Source organism: Acinonyx jubatus, chromosome A1, assembly GCF_027475565.1.
Source record: "Acinonyx jubatus isolate Ajub_Pintada_27869175 chromosome A1, VMU_Ajub_asm_v1.0, whole genome shotgun sequence".
In the NCBI taxonomy this organism is placed as follows: Eukaryota; Metazoa; Chordata; class Mammalia; order Carnivora; family Felidae; genus Acinonyx; species Acinonyx jubatus.
The window spans coordinates 1726782-1746241 of NC_069380.1; the positions used below are offsets into that span (position 1 = coordinate 1726782).

A 19460-nucleotide genomic window follows, 5' to 3' on the forward strand; every position below is an offset into this window, starting at 1 on the left:
CCCCTAACCCACTTTCGAGCCGTGGGGGGCTTGCAGGCCGGGTCCTTCCTTCCTTGCGGGCCTCCTTCGGCCGGGCCGGCCGCCGCGCAGCACACGTCCCGGGCCTCGGGAGCCGCGACAGTCGCCCGGTGCGAGTCGGCGCCGCCGTCCTCCAGACGGCCGGGGCCGGGGCCGGGGGCGGGGGGTCCCGGGCTCGCGGGCTCGCGCAGTCCAGCAGGGGCGAGCGCGCGCCAGTCCCCGACGCGCGCGGAGCGGCCCCGCCGCGGTCCCCGGTCCGCCGACCTCGTGCCGCCCGCCCGTCCCCGCGCGCCTGCCGACGCGGGGGAGGAGGCGCCCGAGGGGGACTTCCTGCCGCCGAGTCCGGTTCGGGGGGCGGCCCGCACCCCGGACCCCGCGCCGGCCCCTCCTCGGCCGCGCGGCCCCCGCGGGAGGGAGGCGGGCGGATGACGAGGGTGTGGGGGCGTGAGTCTGAGGGCGGCGGGCTGCGGCGTCGCTGGCCGGCCGGGCGCGGCGAGCGGAGCGTCGAGGTCGTCGCCGCCGCGGGGGGATGGCGCGCGCGGGGGTAAGCGGCGCGGGCGGCCGTCAGAGGCACTCGCAGCCCAGCGCGCAGCAGCCCGGCAGGCACACGCACACGCGCACCCCGCAGCCGCCCCCCGCGCGGCCCCCGGCTCGGGGCGGCGGCGGCGGCGGCGGCCCGGGGCGCGCGGGCCGGCGCTGGGCAGGGCCCCGGGGCCCCCTGGGGCGGCGGGCGGGCGGGGGCGGCGCTCGGGGGCCCGTCTGGTCAGCACCCATCCTCCGGGCGGGCCTCACGGTCCGCGGCGCGACGGGGGCGGGGGGGGGGGCGGAGGGGTCGGGGGGGGCGGGGGCGCCCACCGGCTCCCAGACCGCGGGCGGGGCGCGGGCGCTGAGCGGCGGCCTGTCTCGCAGGTCTGGATGCTGGCGGTCGGCGTTCTGCTGGCGCTGGCGCCGGGCCGGGCCGCGGGCGCCCTGAGGGCGAGCAGACGCCCGGCGCGGCCGCGGGGCTGCGCCGAGCGGCCCGAGGAGCTCCTGGAGCAGCTGTACGGGCGGCTGGCGGCCGGCGTCCTGGGCGCCTTCCACCACACGCTGCAGCTGGGGCCGCGCGAGCAGGCGCGCAACGCGAGCTGCCCGGCAGGGGGCAGGCCCGGCGACCGGCGCTTCCGGCCGCCCACCAACCTGCGCAGCGTGTCGCCGTGGGCCTACAGGTGAGCGGCGGGGCCCGGGCGGGGCGGGGCCGGGGCAGGTGGGGCCGCGCGGGGCGGGGGCCAAGCGAGCGGGGTAGCGAGAGGGGCGGGGCGAGCGGGGCGCGCGGGAGGCGGGCAGGTGGGGCGGGGCGGGGCCGGCGGGAGGCGGCGGGTGGGGCGGAGGGCGCTAGGTGGGTCCGGGGGGGGGGGGGGGACGGGGCGGGGCGGACGGGGAGACGAAGGGCAGGTGGGGGGGGAGGGGCGGAGCAGGTGCAGAACCTGGGTGGGGAGCGGTTCGTGCCCACAGAAGCCCTGTCGCCTCCCTGGGAGGAAACGTGCTTCCCGCTCTTTACCGTCTCGCTATAGGGTGTGGAACGGACGTTTCTTGAGTACCTGTTCTTGGCCAGGTGTGTAGTTCGATGGGCTACGCGGAGGACCAAGCCAGGTGGTTCTTCATGAAGTTTTCCAGCGCTTTGTACGGGAGGCGCTTGCGTGGAAGTCCTGGTGTGGCAGGCCACAGACGTCTCTGGAGTGCCCGTGGCGGTCCAGGCGCTGCTGAGCGTTGAACCGTCAGGGGCCCATCCTCTGAGAGTGTAGTCTAAGGGAGGAGTGGGGATAATTGGGAAAGAAACCGTCGTGCGAGGCAGCACGTGACTTGACGCGAAAGCCGCAGAGTGGGACAGTGTCGAGCGGTGCGGGGGATCGAAGTGGCGTTGGAAATGCATGCCGGAGAGTGGACGTGATTCCGAGATTGGCCCGGTAGAGGGGTCATCTCGGAAGAAAGGAGCAGCGCGCGAGGCAGGCCGGGGTGCCCTGGGGCCTGAGCAGGGAGTAGTGAGGCCGGAGTGTGTCCAGCGCGCACTTACGACTGTCCTCTTCCCCGCTGTTAAGGCGGACTGTCATCGCCGTCGAGGGGCTCACAGCCAGCTGGACACCGCCACACGTGGAAGAGGCCTCAGTGAAAGAGGGAGGACAAGGGTGGTCCCGAGGGAAGCAGTGGCTGATGGGAAGGGGGAGGAGCCTGAAGAAGCGCGAGGGCGGGTGTGCTTGTGCGTGGCCGGCAGTGGCTGCAGAGGGAGCGGGAGCTAGGTTCGGCCTTAGGAGCAACGCCGCCAGTCCGAAATGCATCCTGCAGGGTGTGTTTTGATCAGGGAGGTCGTGTGACCGCTTTGTGTTTTGGGAAGCCCTCCCTGATGAGGGAGGGATGGGAGGGGGAGACGCCGGACTAACGCAGCGCAGTACTTCCGGCAAAAGGCAGTTAGGGTTTGAACTCAGGCGGTGGCAGGGGAGAAAAGGAGACCGGGATCCATTTGAAAGATATTACTTACAGAAGTGAAAGTGACAGGACTTGATGCATGCTGATCATACGTGGGAGTGAGGGGGCAGGAAAGGGTAGAACAAGTGTAATGCCTCCAGGCTCTAGTCCACACAGCTATTAAGATGTGCAGGGAGAGGCGCCTGGGTGGCTCCATCGGTTAAGCATCCGGCTCTTGATTTCGGCTCAGGTCATGGTCTCAGGATTCATGGGATGGAGCCCCCATCAGGCTCCATGCTGACAGAGTAGAGACTGCTTGGAATCCCCGCTCTCCCTCTCTCTCTTTCTCTGCCCCAACCCCCCCTCTCTAAATAAATAAATAAAGATAGATAGACAGACAGATAGATAGGTAGATGAGGGCTGCCTGGATGGCTCAGTCGGTTGAACGTCAGACTTTGGCTCGAGTCATGATCTCATGGTTGGTGAGTTCAAGCCCCACATCGGGCTCTCTGCTGTCTGGCCCACTTCAGGTCCTTTGTCCCCCTCTCACTCTGCCCTCCCCTGCTCACACTCTCTCTCAAAAATAAATAAGAAACCTTAAAAAAAAAAAAAAAAAGATGTGCAGAGAAAATGTAATGATTTTGTCTGAAACCAATCTAGGCGTCTCCAAGCCTCCACCTGCTGGTCAGTGGGCCTACCTTCTCCTGGCTACTGGGCAAAGAACCGAGTTCCCTTGTGGCTGAGCTCCCTCCCACCATGGACGGTGGGCCCAGAACCCCACCTCCTGCCTTCATCATCTCTTCATTCACCTGATGCCCGCAGGACACACATGTTGAACCATTCATTATGGTGGCTTCATTCTCTTGCTTTCCCTCTTTCTTCCCGCCATTCCCACAGCCCAAAAGGGTGGACTTTTATATCATCCTTCTTCCTCCAACCTCATGTTATACCTTCGATATGCTAAATAGCATTAGAGAAACTTGGAAGATCTCTCAAAACAACAGCTTGGCTTTTCCAGACAGAAGTGCTACCTCTGCGTTTTTCTACAATGAATTCTAATCTCTCCTGGCAAATAGATGCCTCCCAGACTAGGCTGCGGGCCGAAAGGCAGAAGCGTAACACACAGCAGTGATTTTTCAAGACCTCCTGTTGGGCACGTCCCACATTGCTGGCTTGGACTGTTGATGGTATTTAAGCAAAATGGAAAAAGTGAATGAGGAGCATTTTTTGGAAGGAAGCAAGTTCAGCACTAGGCCCGTTGAGTTTTATGTGCCCGAGAGGAGCAGATGCGTGAATGACCACGTGGCCCGCAGGTGGCAGGCCAAAGGAGAGATCGGGGCTGGAGCACGGGTCAGGCGTTGTCAGCCCTAGAATTCTGCATAGTACGTTAAATTGAGTCGTCCTTACTACCTTTCCTGGGGACTGACACCTGTGTCCCCTAGGAAAGATCCAGGAGCCGCAGGGAGGAGGGAATGGCTAAGGGAGGTCACGGACAAGAGCAACACACGGCATGGAGCAGTCCTGGCCTAGGCTGCCCAGGTCTGCCCGTGGAGCCTTTGTGCTGTGTGGAGCCGGGGAGCGGGGGTTACGTCTGCATCAGGTGGCTGGTGGCATCATCTGCGTTATCTGTCTTACTGTTAGCGACGGCGAGGCAGTTGCTCCCCCGGTGAGCAAACGGAGGCTCTCCCCCCTCGGAAGGAAGGACAGTCTTCGAGGGATGGGCACTGGTCAGGACTGCACGTTGCTGGGTGCTGACGCAGGCCCGGCCTTCTCCCGCCGAGAGCCGGCTCTGCCCTCCTGGCCTCTGACCACTTCCCACTGCCTCCTGAGTCCCTGGGAGCCTGGGAAAAGCAGTGCACGGGAAGCTCCAAAGCTCTTGCGTGTGGAAGGTGTGTGGAAGGATAGGATCGGTTTCCTCGTGGTGTCGTGGTGCCTGTGTAACCTGGGGGAAGAGTGTGCTCCCCCGTGCAGCCGTGAGCTTGGAATTGGAAGTGGTATTTAAGGCTAGAAACAGAACTCTTCAGGAGGGTGGACGGGGAAACGGACTGTCGGTCAGAAATATTGAAAGGCACAGAAAGGACCACTTAGGTGGATACGATAGAATTTAAAACAGAAATCTGGATTATAAGGTGGCTTTTTACTTTTAGCAGGGATGGACTATCCCATAAATGGTGTTGGGACAACTGAGTGACCAGCTGGAAAAAACACGGTTCTGTCTCACTTCCGTGTACAAGTAAATAAATTCCAAATGGTTCAAAGATTTAAATGTAAAAATACGACCACAAACACGTAAAAAACATGGTCAGTTATATTTACAGCCTTGGAGTGGAGCGTTAGAGAGTAGCTCACAGACCCCCAAAGCCGTAAAAGACAAGACCGATAAATTCAGTTACACAATTATATGCCATTTCTTCTTGGCAAATAAAAAGTAAAATAAAATTAGAAAGATACAGAGGCAAACTGGGAGACGTAGCCCACGTCCCAAAGGGCTCCTTCCCTAAAGACTTCCTGTAAACCAGTGGCAAAAATGTGTGCTGAAACAAGGAACAGAAGCTGTGGCCAGTTCCTGGGGAAGGAGGATCGAATGGCGGTCGTGTGGAACACCAAGAGATGCCCAATTTCAGGCACCGTAAGTGAAATACATATCAAAACAATGCTGAGAAGCCTTTATTTATTTTGGGGGTGCCCGTCAGGCTCCCTTGGCAAGGCGGGGGAAGGCATTCTCATACCGCAGAGGATACGCGTCGGGACAAGCGGGTATTAGCCATCCACACTTCACATTCGACCCAGCAGTTCCATCCCAACATCCCCCAAAAGGCAACTAGTTGGACAAAATGCCGTAAAAACAGCCAGAGAGAGGAATGGGGTGGCTGCGCACCCGCCTGAGGCGAGCAGCCCATCACTGCCCACAGGCGGATATGGCAGCGCGCAGTGTAGTGAGGACGGCAGGCTGCCTGCGTTTGTGTGCTAAGGACAAGCTGTTACATAACATACGCATATATAAAGTGGTACTTGAAAATGTACACACACACACACTGGGGCCCCTTTGGAGCCTGGTTATCATGGTGCCTTTTGGGGGGGGAGCCTGGAAACTGGGGACAGAGTAGGAAGGACTCTCACTTTTCACTCCTTTGTTACCTTCGAATTTTCTGCCATGTGCATGTATTTTTTATTTCAAAAACATCTTCATTTTTAAATTGAGAGAAGAAAGGGAAATTCTCCAACCGTGAGGAAAAAGCAGATAGTGAAGAAACAAAATTCAGCAGGTAACAACGGCCTTGGATGTGGGGAGAGCACTGGTCTGAAAAGAACTGCCCTGACAGGCCGTAGGGCTTCCAGAGGAGGCCCCGCAGATCCGATGGAGCCCTGGTGCCCCCACAGCTGGGCTGTGCTACGTCCGAGGACCCAGGCCTGGACAGGGCATGAAATCGGCCCAGGGGACAGGCATTAAATGGGAGAGCCAGGGCCTAACCCAGACCTCTGATTCCATTCAGCCCATGCTTCCCATCAGTATGCTAGTAAGAAAAGCAGCATTCAACTTCCAGAACATAAAAATATTTTCTCATTTACTCTGTGGCATCATGTTTGTTTCTCTTAAGCTTTAGAAACAAAATGCCAAAAATAAAATCCATGTGATTGCTCATTAAGCTTTTTTTTCAAAGCCAAATTGACATAGTAAGAAATGTATTGGAAGAACATTGAGGTTTATTAAGGTTTAAGGTACACATCACTCATTTACGTTGAAACCTCAAAAATAAACACCCACCGGTACTCGAAATAATTTTTAAGTTGTTTATATTTTTCAATTTTGGGTCGTAGTCTAAAGATAGCTTTTCTCTAGGATGGGAGTCATGCACAACAATTTAGTTTTAAGCTTTACTACTTTTCTATATAACTCTTTTCCTCCTGGGAATTTAAGAGACTGCACCTAAATTTATTTGACAATAACTCCAGGATCAGAGGAAGGGCAAGGAAGAAATGGAAAGAAGAAACAGGGGGAGTAGGAAAGAAGAGAGAGAACAGGACACTGTGGGGGGGGGGGGTTGGGGGAGCGAGTGACTTAGAAACAGCCCACATGGGGCGCCTAGGTGGCTCAGTCTGTTAAGCTGCAGGTCATGATCTCCCGGTTCGTGAGTTCGAGCCCCGCGTGGGGCTCTGTGCCGACAGCTCGGAGCCCGGAGCCTGCTTCGGATTCTGTCTGTCTCTCTCTCTCTGCCCCTCCCCCGTTCATGCTCTGTCTCTCTCTCTCTCTCTCTCTCTCTCTCTCAAAAGTAAATAAATATTAAAAAAAAAGAAGAAAGAAAAAGAAAGACACAGGCAGCCACCACCCTGGAACTGGAAGACGCGGTGAGACCCCCAGGGGGCAGATCCTTCCCGCGGGTGGCAGGGGCCGTGGGGGTGGGGGAACAGCCAAAGGAGAGTCCGACGGCACCCGCGCCAGAGGGGCTAGGCTGGTATTTTCCCGTGCCCGTGCAGAACCCAAGTTGGCCCCACTCCCTAGTTCCAGAACTTTCAGCAGGTGACTTTCAGGAAGAGGGGCACGGCAGCAGCAACAGCTTCCGGCTCACGCGTGGGTCGGGCGAGGTGACCACCGCCCCCTGGGCCAGACCGGCGATGCCCATTTCCGGCACGACCTTCACGTTCCGGTCGGGCGATCGTCGGAGGTTTAGCAATGCCGCACTTGGGAAGGATTTTCGTCGGGAAGGGTTGGAACGGGAAGCGTATTTTCGCCTCCCCCGCTGCAGACCGTCGGGCCAGCCAACCCCAACCGTCCCGTCTCCCGGGGCGGCCACGGCAGCAGCGCTGGCGTCCACTCCAAATCCTGGCGAGCCCGGGCGGTGCTCGGAGCGCAGTCCCTGCCGCTGGCCTCCTGCCTGCACCGGGCACCGCCTTTCACACCACTTTCCCCTCATCGTGTCGCTTTTACAAGCGTGAAAGGAATGAACGTTAACTAGAGAAAGAGAGAAAAGTTCGGAGTGTAATGTTGAACTTATCCCCGCTGCACCCAGCCCCCTTTTAAAATGTCATCTTTCTCTCAAATGCCCCTCTCCCCTGGGGCACTCGCACGTTTGGGTCCCGGCACTAAGAGGGTCCCCACGGGGAGGGAGGGGCCCCGGCCCGGGACCTCGGCGGTGCCGCCGCGCCCACCGTGACCGACAGGGGGCGGCGCCGCGCCGACCCGCCGGCTCCCGCGCCCGGGACCTGGCTTCTTGGGGAGGCCTGTCCCGGGCGATCTTTGGAACTGGGGGCGTCCTGTCTCGGTCGTAACGTTTCCCCTCAACAAGTTCACTTTTTCCAGCGTCCCTGCTTCAAATCTTCCGGTTATTCGAATGGCTTAAGAACCAACTAGAAAAGCCTGTCTGCCTCCGAGGGGTATCTGTACGTGGTGCGTCGGCACAGGTGCCGCTCGGCGCACGACCGGAAGGGCCGGGGAAGGGGCGGGGAGGAGGGGGGACAGGGCAAGAGCAGCGCCCCCCCCTCCTGCCCGGTGGGGGGTCTCCGGTCACAGAGGGCAAGGCGGCGGGGGGGGGGGGGGGGGCGAGGGGGTGCCCTGCTCAGCAAGCAAGCCCCGTGTTGTAGAGAAGGAACCGCAGCACCTCGTTGAAGAAATGTTGGTGTTTCCCCCCCCAAAAGCTCTTTATGGATAAGTGACCTTTGATTCGCCTCAGTACCGCGTAGATTTTTTTTTTTTCTCCGAGCTACTCAATACTGCAGGCTCTACTGCACCTATCACTGCTTCCAGGGTAAAAATAAGAGCATTGTCACGGAGCATTGTCATGGGATTAAAGTCTCTCTTTCTGAAAATAGATGCGCTCGTGGTTTTGCTTTGATAGTTATTTTCTTCAACTGCCCGGGCTTTGCTCTGGCATTCTGAGAGCAGCCAGGGATGATGATAATATTTCATCCCATCGTCACCTCTTCCAAATTTCCTCACCTGAATAAAATGTCTGTACCGTTAATACCAACAGAAACATTGAGCCAAGTCCTGGAAGGAACACACATACCACGAAGTGAAATTCCTTACGGTGTCTGTCTTCCAGAAATGACACATGAAGATTTTGAAGGACAGTACCCTGCTCACCAAATTAATGAGGTCAAAGAGAGTGATCTACTTGAGGACTCTTCCAGAATTAAATAGAGTCTAAGCTAATGTTTTGATATAAATTATTCCTCGTAACCAATGAATGGCAGCAGCTGGTTCGTTTCAGATCAAGGTGGGCGCCACCCTTCTGCACGCAGGAGCTTCGCCTGCCCCAAGGACGGACACATCAAAGATGGCTTTGAACCCAAATTCTGCAGATAGTTAAGCCACCCCGTGGGCATGAGCTATGTTTTTCCTTTGAAGAGATATTTCCCAGCTGCACTGAATGTGTGGCATCTGCCGTGACAAAAGAATGAAACCCTTTGAGCAGTTCTGGCCCTCATTCTGATTTCCCTTTCTCCCCCTTCCTCTGGGAAAGCTTTTTCTCTAAATTGTCTTCCACATTCTTTTCCAAGCCATCACTGTCTCTCCAGGCTTCCCTGATCGCCCGGATGAGCAGATTTTACGTGGCGTCAATGGATTTTCTGGTTGTAGATTTAGTTTACCGACGACCCCCCTCCTCTCCCCTCTGCAGAGCAGACTCGCGCAGCTGCAGCTGGCCTGTGCGGGCAGGACAGTGCGAGGGGCTGAGCTAGGTGAGCAGAAGACTTTGGACAAGCCCCTCGCCCTGTGGGTGCCTCAGTTTCCTCCTTGAATAAAGGGAGAAGACGCACAGGCAGAGCCCTTCCAGGTTCCCAGCAGCCCAGAGCCAGACCAGTTGGCAGGAGAGCCGGGTCAGTTCTGGAGCCTGCCTCGCTGGCTCGGCTTCAGGGCCGACCCCGATGCCAAGTTCAGGATCACAGCGAAGTTAACCTCAGTCCCCACACAGGGGCAGGGCTGACCCCTAACTCTCCTTGGCGGGCGAAGAGGGCCAGGTGAAGCCCGCTGGGGCTCTGACTCCTGGCATCAGGTGCCAGGTCAGACTTTGCTCTCCCGGGCCCATTTTTTCCATGTCCTCTTTCAGGAGAAATGCACAACTGATGTTTCCCTGGAGGGGCCAGAAGAGCATTTTCCAGAGTTCCTTGGCAGCATGCGTTGAAGATCTTGGCCCTCTCAGGCCTTGGGGAATGGAGGCGGGGGTGCAGCTCAGGCTGCTGGCCACAGCTTTCCAGTGGAGGGAATCTGTTTGTGGTCCTCATGACCCCGGCTACTCCCTGGCGGGTGAACAGAACCCCCCCCCCCGTAGCAGCTCTGGGCCTCGTCACGCACCATTCTTTCCCCCATGGTCTCATAACCACCCCCTCCCAGCTGTGGGGCTGGTTCCAAAGAGAAAAGGCAAGGTTGGAAGGTCACACAAACCCCATCTCAGTGACTCATTATCTCTCTTAGACCTGGAGACGTAATGGCCTCTGCCAGGGCTGCATTCTGGAATTATCTAGGGGGCTTTAAAAAACTACCAACACCCCGGCCCCACGCCGGGGTCGTGAATTGCAGATCTCTGGGGTGGGGGAACAGTGATCACTGGTTCCGGAAGCTCTTTTGTGTGTCTCCGGCGAAGTGCAAGTGAGATCTGCACACCATCCTCTACAATGCCAACTGCTTGTTGGGTGAACAGTGACCTTCTGCATTAGTTAGACTCCTGCAACTGGTGGGATCATGAAATTTGGGAAAAGGCAATCATCCGGTTGTTTGCCGTCAAAGCAGTCAATCTACATATGGCTAACCACCTCCCGGGGATGTTGCTGACTTTGCTGACGGTCGGTGTCCCCACTTCAAGTGAGCAAGACGAGTCACTTGGGCAGCTTCTCGGCATGTGGAGCTCCTGACTCAAGGGTCAAGTGTGAGAATCTGTTTTTAACAGACTCCCACGCGGTTCTTATGCAGGTGGTCCGAAAACCACGGTTTGGAAATTCTTGCTTCTGCCTTCTCTTTATTGCCTATCTCCCGGGCAGAAAGACGGGTATTTTTCAGAGGAATCTTAGCTCTCAGGAAGGGAAGTTGCTTATCCTCAGCTTTCCCCGAGGGCTGCCAGATGTCTTTGTATTACTGTGGTTTCAGAAGGTCTTGATATCTGGTAGAGCGAGTCCCCCTCCGTCTTCTTCAAAATTGTCTAGAGTATTCTTGGACTTTTTCTCTTTCTACGAATTTTAGGGTCAGCTTGTCAAGTTCTAAGAAAAATCTACTGGGATTTTGCTTAGAACTGCACTGACTTTCCAGATTAATTTGGGGAATTCTCTGGGATTTCAGAAACTCCATGGATTACGGTGTCCTTTCTAAGCAGAAGACATTGATAAAAAATAACACATTAATAGTCCTGCCATCAAGAAGTTCGGGGAAGTAGCCTGGATCAGACCCATCCACTCAACCACAAAGAACCAGGCAGGGGCCATGACTTGCCCAATGTCACCATCGGTAACTAAATTGGGCTGAAATTTTAGGTTCAAGTCTCGTATTGACTCCATCCCGCCCTTAAAAAAAAGTCTATTGAGCTGAACTCATTGACCTTACGATCTGGCAAACCATGACCCCTGAGGCAATTTCGTTTGCACTTACACCTTTTCAGCCCTTGTGGGTCCCCAGTCTGAACTGGAGAAGGCATTTTCTCCCACTTTGTACCTGGGTTTGGGGTCTTGGAATGGCTGTGAAGCAATCGTCCTGGGCCTCTGCTGTTTTGAGATCAAAATAAGTCTGTTTCGCAAAGCGGGCAGGTGAGCCATGCCGGCCGGTTTGTGCCAGTAAATCCCACGGCTATACTTGGGCATCAGATGGAGCGCAGCGCGTGGCTGCGGTTCTGTCTGCTGGAACGTACTCATTGTTCTCCCTGTGGCAGTCCTCGCGGAACCGCTTCGAATTGTTTCCTACCGAGTTCAGGGTCCCAGGGGCAGTGCTCTTTTCTGTCTCCTCTGCCACTTACATTCCTCTCCAAGCTCAGTTTCAATCACCTCTAATCATCCCTGGAGGACTTGTCCTTTGTTCTTGGATTAAGCTGGGCCAGCTGTCATTCGCTCAAGCCAAGCTTCACACGTGGCCCCAGGGACACTTTTGGATCCCGTCAGAGGGGAAAACTTGATTTGTTTCAAGTATGTTCCCGTGCCAAGCTTCCACGGAGCAGCATGCAGAAAATGTGAAGACAAAAGAATTATTGCTTACGAGGAGGCAGGACAGCCGTGCGGGGTTCTTGCTGGATTGCATTTCCATGTTTGGTAAGAGAAAAGGCTCCCTGTTGGAGTTTCTTCTGTCTCGTTTTTGTGGCGGCTTTCCTTAACCAGGAAGCACTCCAAGCTGGTAATTTCCTCAGTCTTGAGGCAGGAGGTTGGGGTGACAGGTTTTGGCTTCGTGTCTGTCCCCTGGCCATCTGAGGCTTCCAGACCTTTTCTCCTGACCTCTTTTCCCTCCCCCAACTAGTGTCCTTCACAATGTGTCTTGAGCTTTTAGTCTTCCACGGTGCTTGCTGGCGTCGATACCTACAATACTGGGTGTCAGGGGTGCGATATGCATCGTATCCCCTCCTTTGGTAGCTCATTTCTACTTTAAGAGAAACCTCCTGGTCATAAAACCACGATTTGAAAACCATCAGTGCTTACGCCTTCTTACTATGTTTTGTGTCCCACATACCAGGCAGAGGCGGGGGCAGGCAGATGTCTCTGTCACAATGCCTTAGCCCAGAGGTGTTACTGTGACAGTGGAAATTTCAGTCTGGGGGGACTTGCCCGGTAGGGCTGGGGTAGATATTTTGTCAGATGAGCCGTCTGACCATCACAGCATCAGGTGACTGTCAGTTCTGTCATTAACAGACGGTACATGGGTTGGTACATGGGTCGGTACGTGCGCGCTATGGTGCAGAGAAAGACAAATCCCAGTTGTTTGGAATCGAAAGGGATGTCTGATGCCCCCAGGTCACACGAGCATTCCAGAGGAGGAAACTGAATTTGAAGAGGCTGCCCCAGCCTTGATTTTGTCCTGGACTTGGGTCTATGCCACTATCAGAATGATCTCTCTAAACATCCACTGATCATGTCTCTACGTGATTCGGGTCCTTGTGTGGCTTCTGGTGGTCTGGAAAGTAAAATCAGACTTTTTGCTCTGATCTTCAAGGCTCCTGTACCCGTCACATTTCTTATTAAATCTTCACCCCCTGCACACTTAGGCATGCACTCCAGCTGCAGCCACCTGCTCACAGATTCCCACCCACCTGGTCTCCAGCTTTCTTGCCCTGGGGGTGGGTTGCTCAGCACTTCCTCCCCCTCCCTCGTCCAACTCAGCCCTCCTTGTTCTCTAAAGCCACCTCGGACTTCCCTGGCGCAGTAGCCTTGAGCCACCCGCACGTTCAGGGTGGTCTGTGGGCTTTGTGTTGCTTTGGGGGGCTGGCTTGAGCATTCATGGAGGGGCCACACCCTCTCCCAGTGCCCACCTTGGGAGCTTAAAAATTCTGCCGAATTAATAATCACTACAGACCTTCCATTTGGCAAATTCCCAGGGCACTGTGTAACTTCACAAGCATTTAGCACTATTTGTGTGTGTGTGTGTGTGTGTGTGTGTGTGTGTGAACACTCATGTATTTCATGTGTATCTGGAAAAGATAAGGACTCTGTTAAATAAAACCACACAGTACCATTAACACACTGGAGGTTAATACTTCCCTGATATCTTCTAATATTCAGTCAGGTCAAAATTCCTCGATTATAAGCATTTTTAAACTTAAAAATTTTTTCTCTGTATTTTTTCTGTTATATTATTTAAGTCTGTGTTTTGAAATAGTTTCAAACTAACAAAAAACATTTGTGAAATCAGTACAAAGAATTCCCATGTACCCTTTAGCCAGATTCCCCAAACGTCAGCATCATAACTCAGCAGAATTATCAAGAGCAGGAAACACGCATTGATAACAGTACTATAATCTGGAGACCTTATTCAGGGCAGCCCACCAATACCCCCTTTCTGCTCCAGGATCTAGCCCAGGCTCACACGTTGCCTCTGGTGGTCCGGACCCTCTAGTGGCCTTCAGCCTGCAACAGTCCCTCGGGTCTTTGTCTCTTGGGACATTGAAGAGTGTGGTCAGTTGTTTTGTTGAATGTCCCTCGGTTTGGGTTGGATAAGTTTTTTAAGCAGCCATGATATTTCATCCAAAAGGAGACACTGCACGTAGAAGGCTGCTCGACTCACGACTGCACCGAGACAGCAGGTGTAAAGCAGGTCAGCGACACCCCATGCCCCAGGCTTAGGTCACTCTACTCAATGCTCTTTTGGGTTCCTCCCTTTCCCGCTTGGAACAAACATGTGCTGAGTTTCCCACATTCTGTATGTTGTTGGTCATATCCTCACGGTGCCATTTAACGTGTTCCTCTGTCCCTATATTTCCAGTAAACCAGCCCAATCAACTCCAGTTTTTGACTAGCCCCTCTAAAGCATCTGCCTTCCTTGGCTCAGGGAACGCCACTCCTGATTCTGGCAATCTCGACAATGAGACATCTTCTCCCTTAAAAGTTGGCTTTCCCCTACTTGGCAATCAAAAAGAATGAAATCTTGCCATTTGCAACTATGTGGATGGAACTAGAGGGTATCATGCTAAGCGAAATTAGTCAGAGAAAGACACATATCATATGACTTCACTCATATGAGGACTTTAAGACACAGATCAACACAGGGAAGGGAAGCAAAAATAATGTAAAAACAGGGAGGGGGACAAAACATGAGACTCTTAAATATGGAGAACAAACAGAGGGTTGTGAGAGGGGGGACGGGCTAAATGGGTAAGGGGCCTTAAGGAATCTATTCCTGAAATCATTGTTGCGCTATACGCTAACTTGGATATAAATTAAAAAAAATAAATGTAAAAAAATTTTGAAAAACTGAAAAAAAGTTATACAACTAAAAAAAATTTGGTTTTCCCTATCTTTCATTTTGTCTCTCCACACACTCCCCTGAATGATCTTACTTAACCACCATTAACTATATGCTAATAATTTAAAAATCTCCACCTTCAGCCAGTATCTCTCTCCAGGAATCCAGACCATCTTCTACCCTGTAGTCTGAAAGATCTGTCTGAAATCCCATCTGATTGGATCACTTACCTTTTTAACATCCTTCCCATTGCCTTCAGGGTCCAATCCAAATTTGGCCGTGAACTGGAGGCCTCTTAATGACCCAGGCTCCACAGATGGCTCCAGCCCATCTTGTAGTTCCCCGTCTAGGCCGTGGTTCCTAACACCAACTTAGTCCCTCCACTGTACACTCTGCCCTGTGCCCTAACTACCCTTTCTCCCCTCTTCATCTGGACGAATCCACCCAGGAACCACCTTTGCTGGGAAGCCTCCCCCGCTGCCATGGCTGGATACACCCTCTAAGTGTGTGTGCATTTGTCTCCCTGGACGTACAGTAGATATGTGTTTCACCTACATCCTCACTATCCGAAACGTCACTGGCACTCAGGTGTTGACTGAATGCTGAAGGTGACTGGAGGCGGTACAAATTCCTTTTCCTCTGAACTTTAAGTTACGGTCTCATATGGACTTCAGGGTATGAAGGACAGGAAGCTGTGTGGTCCAGACCCACTGTCACCAGCTCACCAGCCACCGAACTCTTATTCTCATGCTAGGCCACAAGGATGAGTAGAAATACGGCCCCGACTCCTCCCTCCCAGGGGAAGGCGTAGAGAAAGTGAAGCTCTATCTCACGGGCACCCAGTGTTAGGAGGATGTGGGGCATAAAGAGGTTAAGTGACTAAGGGAATTGGAAAACTTTTAATGATCTGAATTGGACCCTGAATATGGCAAGATTTCATTGAGTCGACACTGGTTTGGGGGCGAGGGCATCGAGCAAACGCTTAGCTGAGGCACTTGCAGGGGGCACTCTGCTTGGGGATGACCGAAGGCTGGGACGCGCCAGGGACGAGACACCAAGGCTGGAGAGGTGTGGGGACCACGTGGTGGAGGCCTCTGAAGGCAAGGCAAAGGGCTTGGACTCTTCCCGACACGGACCCCCATAGCTCACCCGCGTACCCCAGTGAGGGGTGGGAATGAGGCTTCACAGAGGAGGCTGAAAAAGCTGGAATGTTACAGTGGACAGCTTCATCAGTCCTCGCGAGGGGAGAGCCCACCACATTCCAAAAGCTCCTGATGGCAGAACTCAGGAAAGAGTAGCGATAAGAAGCTCAGAAAGTCTTTTTCAGCTACTATTTTTGTGTTCATGTTGGAGGGAAGGATGAAGAGACAAGATCGGTGTAGTTTCAGTGTCGGGGCCTCGGAGATCACTCGATTGTGCTGACGGCCCCACCCTGCCCTGCTCCTGTTTGCGTGTAACAGATTTATCAGCTCTCACCCTGACTCTGCCCGGGTAGTTTGAGAGGGAAGCGGAAGGGGTCTGTGACCGAGCGCTAAGCCCCCAGCAGGGACACCTGTGTCTGAGGCCCCCTTGCTCCCCGCGATGCTGCTCCCATTCTTCTGGGCACCCCAAAGGGGAGCCTTGGAGTCACTGCTGACTTCTCCTCTGACCTCATCCTCCACATTCAAACAGTGGCTGCGTACCTGGAGATGTCCCTCTTGGCAGGCTCCAGTGGCAGGTGGGCCTGGGTCCTCTGGTGTAACGGTCACCCTTCTGCTCTGTGGCACCCTGCTGGTTCCTGGGCGCCCTGACCTCCTTTCTGTCTACGTGCAGCAGGTGCCGTCCAGCTCACCCACCGCTCTGCGCTCTGGGATGCACGGCTCCCCGAGTTCCTTCGGACTGTGTAAATGGCACGTAGCTGGCGGCGAGTAAACTTGCTGCTGTGTGAAGATAACCGCTTCTAGGCTCTTCCCCACCCAATCACGCTTCAGTCCACTAACGTCCAAAGACGTCGGATCCAAACAGAAAAAGAAACCCATGTCCTTTCCTGACACATCTGGAGCCACCCACCCTCATCCAGCCACTGACCGAGAGTTAACACTTGCCTCACCGACACGAGCTTCTCGATGGAGAAGCCTCTTGGCCAATCGGTCTAACGATCCCAGCACGCCCATGCCTCAAGTCCATTCAGGCTTCCACCCCCCCACGCCCGCACTCACAGCCAGCACTGTCCGTCTGCCCACCTTTTAGCTCCTTTCCGAAAGAAACCCTCAGCTCTGTTCTTGGACATCCCACTACTCGCTCACCCGCCCCCACTTCTAAGCCCCCTACTCCCCGTTCTTTAATTGGATGGTCCAAACACACTCTTAACCGGAAATTTCTTCACTTTGTGGATGAATTTTAGTCATTAGCAGCGAGGACCTATGGGAGAACCAGTCCAGAGGGGGTTCCATCTGAAGGACGTACAGCTGTGCAAACTCTGCAGGGTGAGGGCCAGCTCGGGCCACTGTCCCTCCCTGTGCAGCCACACTCTGCTCTCAGAGCACGCGTTAACAAAACCCGGATGAGAAACCATATACACCTCGAGGTCTTGTCTGTAAAAACCTTTGGGCACACCTCAAAAGCTTAAGATCATAGGCCCCTTTAAGATTTAAAAGCTTAGATCATAGGCCCCTTTGGCACGGCACACTGGGGGGCCTCCTGGGCTCGGCATGTTGTAGGGCTACGAACGTGTGGCTTGAGAGGTTAGAAGTCGTGGCTTCTGACTCTGAGAGTTTAGGGTCCCTACGACTCGGCTCCAGAAGAGGAAGAAACATTCAGAAGAGGACTGTACATGTTTTCGATGGGGAGATTAATGGAAGTGAGAATTTGGGGTCATAGCAGTCGCCTGTGTGAGGGGACATTAGGGAGGGGCCCTGGGTCCCCACTAGTGGCCAGATGGCCTCTTGGCTCACTGAAGGGGATGATGGGGGTGGGGGGAGGGGTAGAGTTCTGTCTGAAGGTGCTTTTTTTTTTTTTTTTTCCCTCCCAGGGAGCCATCTGACTCCGCCAAGCCCTAGACTCCTCTGGCGTTGTGGCAGCAGGCTGCTTTGTAGGTGTTGACGTTGGTTCTTGGCGTCCGACCAGAAAGTAGGGAGCCTTGGCAGAGAATGGAAATGATCACATGTAAACCGGCGTTCATTCCCCCAATGTTCCGGGCTGGCCAGGCTGCCCGCCCCAGTGCGGCTTTGGCCCCTTAACAGAGGAGGGCACACAGACCCTGACAGACAGACGGACACAGGGCCTACCCTGTGACCTTCTGGACAGGTGTCTCGAGCAAAGGCCCATGGCTCTGTCAGAGCCCGGGTGGCCAGTGTCTGCTCCTTGCAGAGATGGCCCCTTCCCGGAGACCAGCTGCAGAGCCCGGTGGCCGGAGGGGAGGCAGATCTGGGGCCTCAGGGACCACTGCTCTAAAGCTCAGGGCTGGAAGTTGTGGCCAGAGGCACAGAGTTTGTTCCAGGTTCTGGTGGGTGTACCGGTCACCTGTCAGTGAGCACCCCACTGGCTCACCGGCCCCCCGGCCTCTCTCAAGCCGCCTGCTGCCTCTGCCAGGCTGTAACTTTGGTGATGAATTTCAGGCATTAGCATGAATATATACATTTTCCTTTTCTATGTATGTTAGCGCAGACTCTGAGAGCGTTGTCAAGGAACGGCCTGAGAGTAGCTATAAACCCTGTCTTCACCGCTTGACATCCGGCGGACTCACGCGGTGGACCTGTTAGATCGGGGTCTCGCGTGCACGCTAACCGCCTGCCAGATTAACTGCCGGCCCCATCTTTCTTCCTGCCCCAGTAACCAGTGGTCCCCGGGCTTACCGGTCCCGAGGCCGAAATCTTTCGGAGGCTGCCCTCTCTCCGCGCGTCGTGTGTTCCGTTGCCCCAGGGCACGAACTGAGCCCGCGCCCTCTTCCCTGCAGAATTTCCTACGACCCTGCCAGGTACCCCAAGTACCTGCCCGAGGCCTACTGCCTGTGCAGGGGCTGCCTGACCGGGCTCTTCGGGGAGGAGGACCTACGATTCCGGAGCGCCCCGGTGTACATGCCCACCGTCATCCTGCGGCGGACCTCGGCCTGCGCGGGCGGCCGCTGGGTGTACACCGAGGAGTACGTCACCGTGCCCGTGGGCTGCACCTGCGTCCCCGAGCAGGAGAAGGAGGCCGACGCCGTCAACTCCAGCATGGACAAGCAGGGCGCCAGGCTTCTGCTCGGCCCCGGCGACAAGCCGGGCCGGCCCTGAGGCCCTTGCTGCCCGAGGCCCGCGTCCCCGGAGCCGCGTCGTAGGCGAGAAAGCGAGGACGCAGCGAGCAAACGGGACAACGGGACGCGCCTGCGCGGGACGGGCCCTCGGCCCCGCCGGCCGGCCCCCCCCCCGCTCCCCCCGCTTTCCTTCCGGGGACGCGACGTCAGGCCGGCGGCGGCGTGCGGCCGGGACCTGCCCAAGGTGGCTGGAGGCCGGGAGGGGAAAACGTGCGTCGGCGGCCCCCTCGGACTCCGAGCCTTCCCCGCAGCGCCTCGCACCGTCAGGGCCTCCAGGGGGAGGGGTGACCGTCCGGAGCCAGGTGGTAGGTGGTGCTTCCGGAAGGCAGTTGCTTTAAAAAGGTGGGATACATACCTACCTTTTTATTCCACTGCTTTCAACGGAGGAAAAGCTATTTTTATAGAAGGAGTTCTGAGCAATTCTGTTAAGAACTTTTTACGTCACGTGCATTTTCTAACCATTTCCTTTTCACTTGCTCTGGCAAGATTTTTTCAGAAGCACGATTGGAATCTTCAGATAAACTTTTTGGCTGGCGCGGTGGCCGTCCCCGGATTCGGCCAGGCCCCAGTCGCTGACCACACCAGAGCGGACGGGGCTAAATGTGACCCGCTTCCGCTGAAGGTCTCGCAGGCTGCCGCGCGGAGGACAGGGAAGCCCCGGGGCTCCGCTCGCCGCCCCCAGGCCAGGGGTTCCAGGGATGTCGGACTTGGTTTGTTCAGGAGCATACATGTGGCCGCAGATTCATACAGCTGAACATTTGTTTTCACTTTGAAAGCAAGTGGGGCCGAGTAAGAGGTGGAGGGATGAGGCGAGAGGTAGAATGTGCTGTCTCTGCCACGTGTCAAGAATCCAAGTCTCAGTTTCAG

The 19460-nt window shown here is 55.5% G+C and overlaps 1 protein-coding gene across 1 annotated transcript; it reads left to right on the forward strand.

The window, feature by feature from the left end:
* Nucleotides 1–392: 392 nt before the first annotated feature.
* Nucleotides 393–18701, forward strand: IL17D (interleukin 17D). The gene is made up of 3 exons (XM_027064514.2): nt 393–562; nt 928–1223; nt 18255–18701. The coding sequence occupies exons 1-3, from the start codon at nt 548–550 to the stop codon at nt 18571–18573; spliced, it is 630 nt and encodes a 209-aa protein (XP_026920315.1). The 5' UTR covers nt 393–547; the 3' UTR covers nt 18574–18701.
* The last annotated feature ends 759 nt before the right edge of the window (nt 18702–19460 follow it).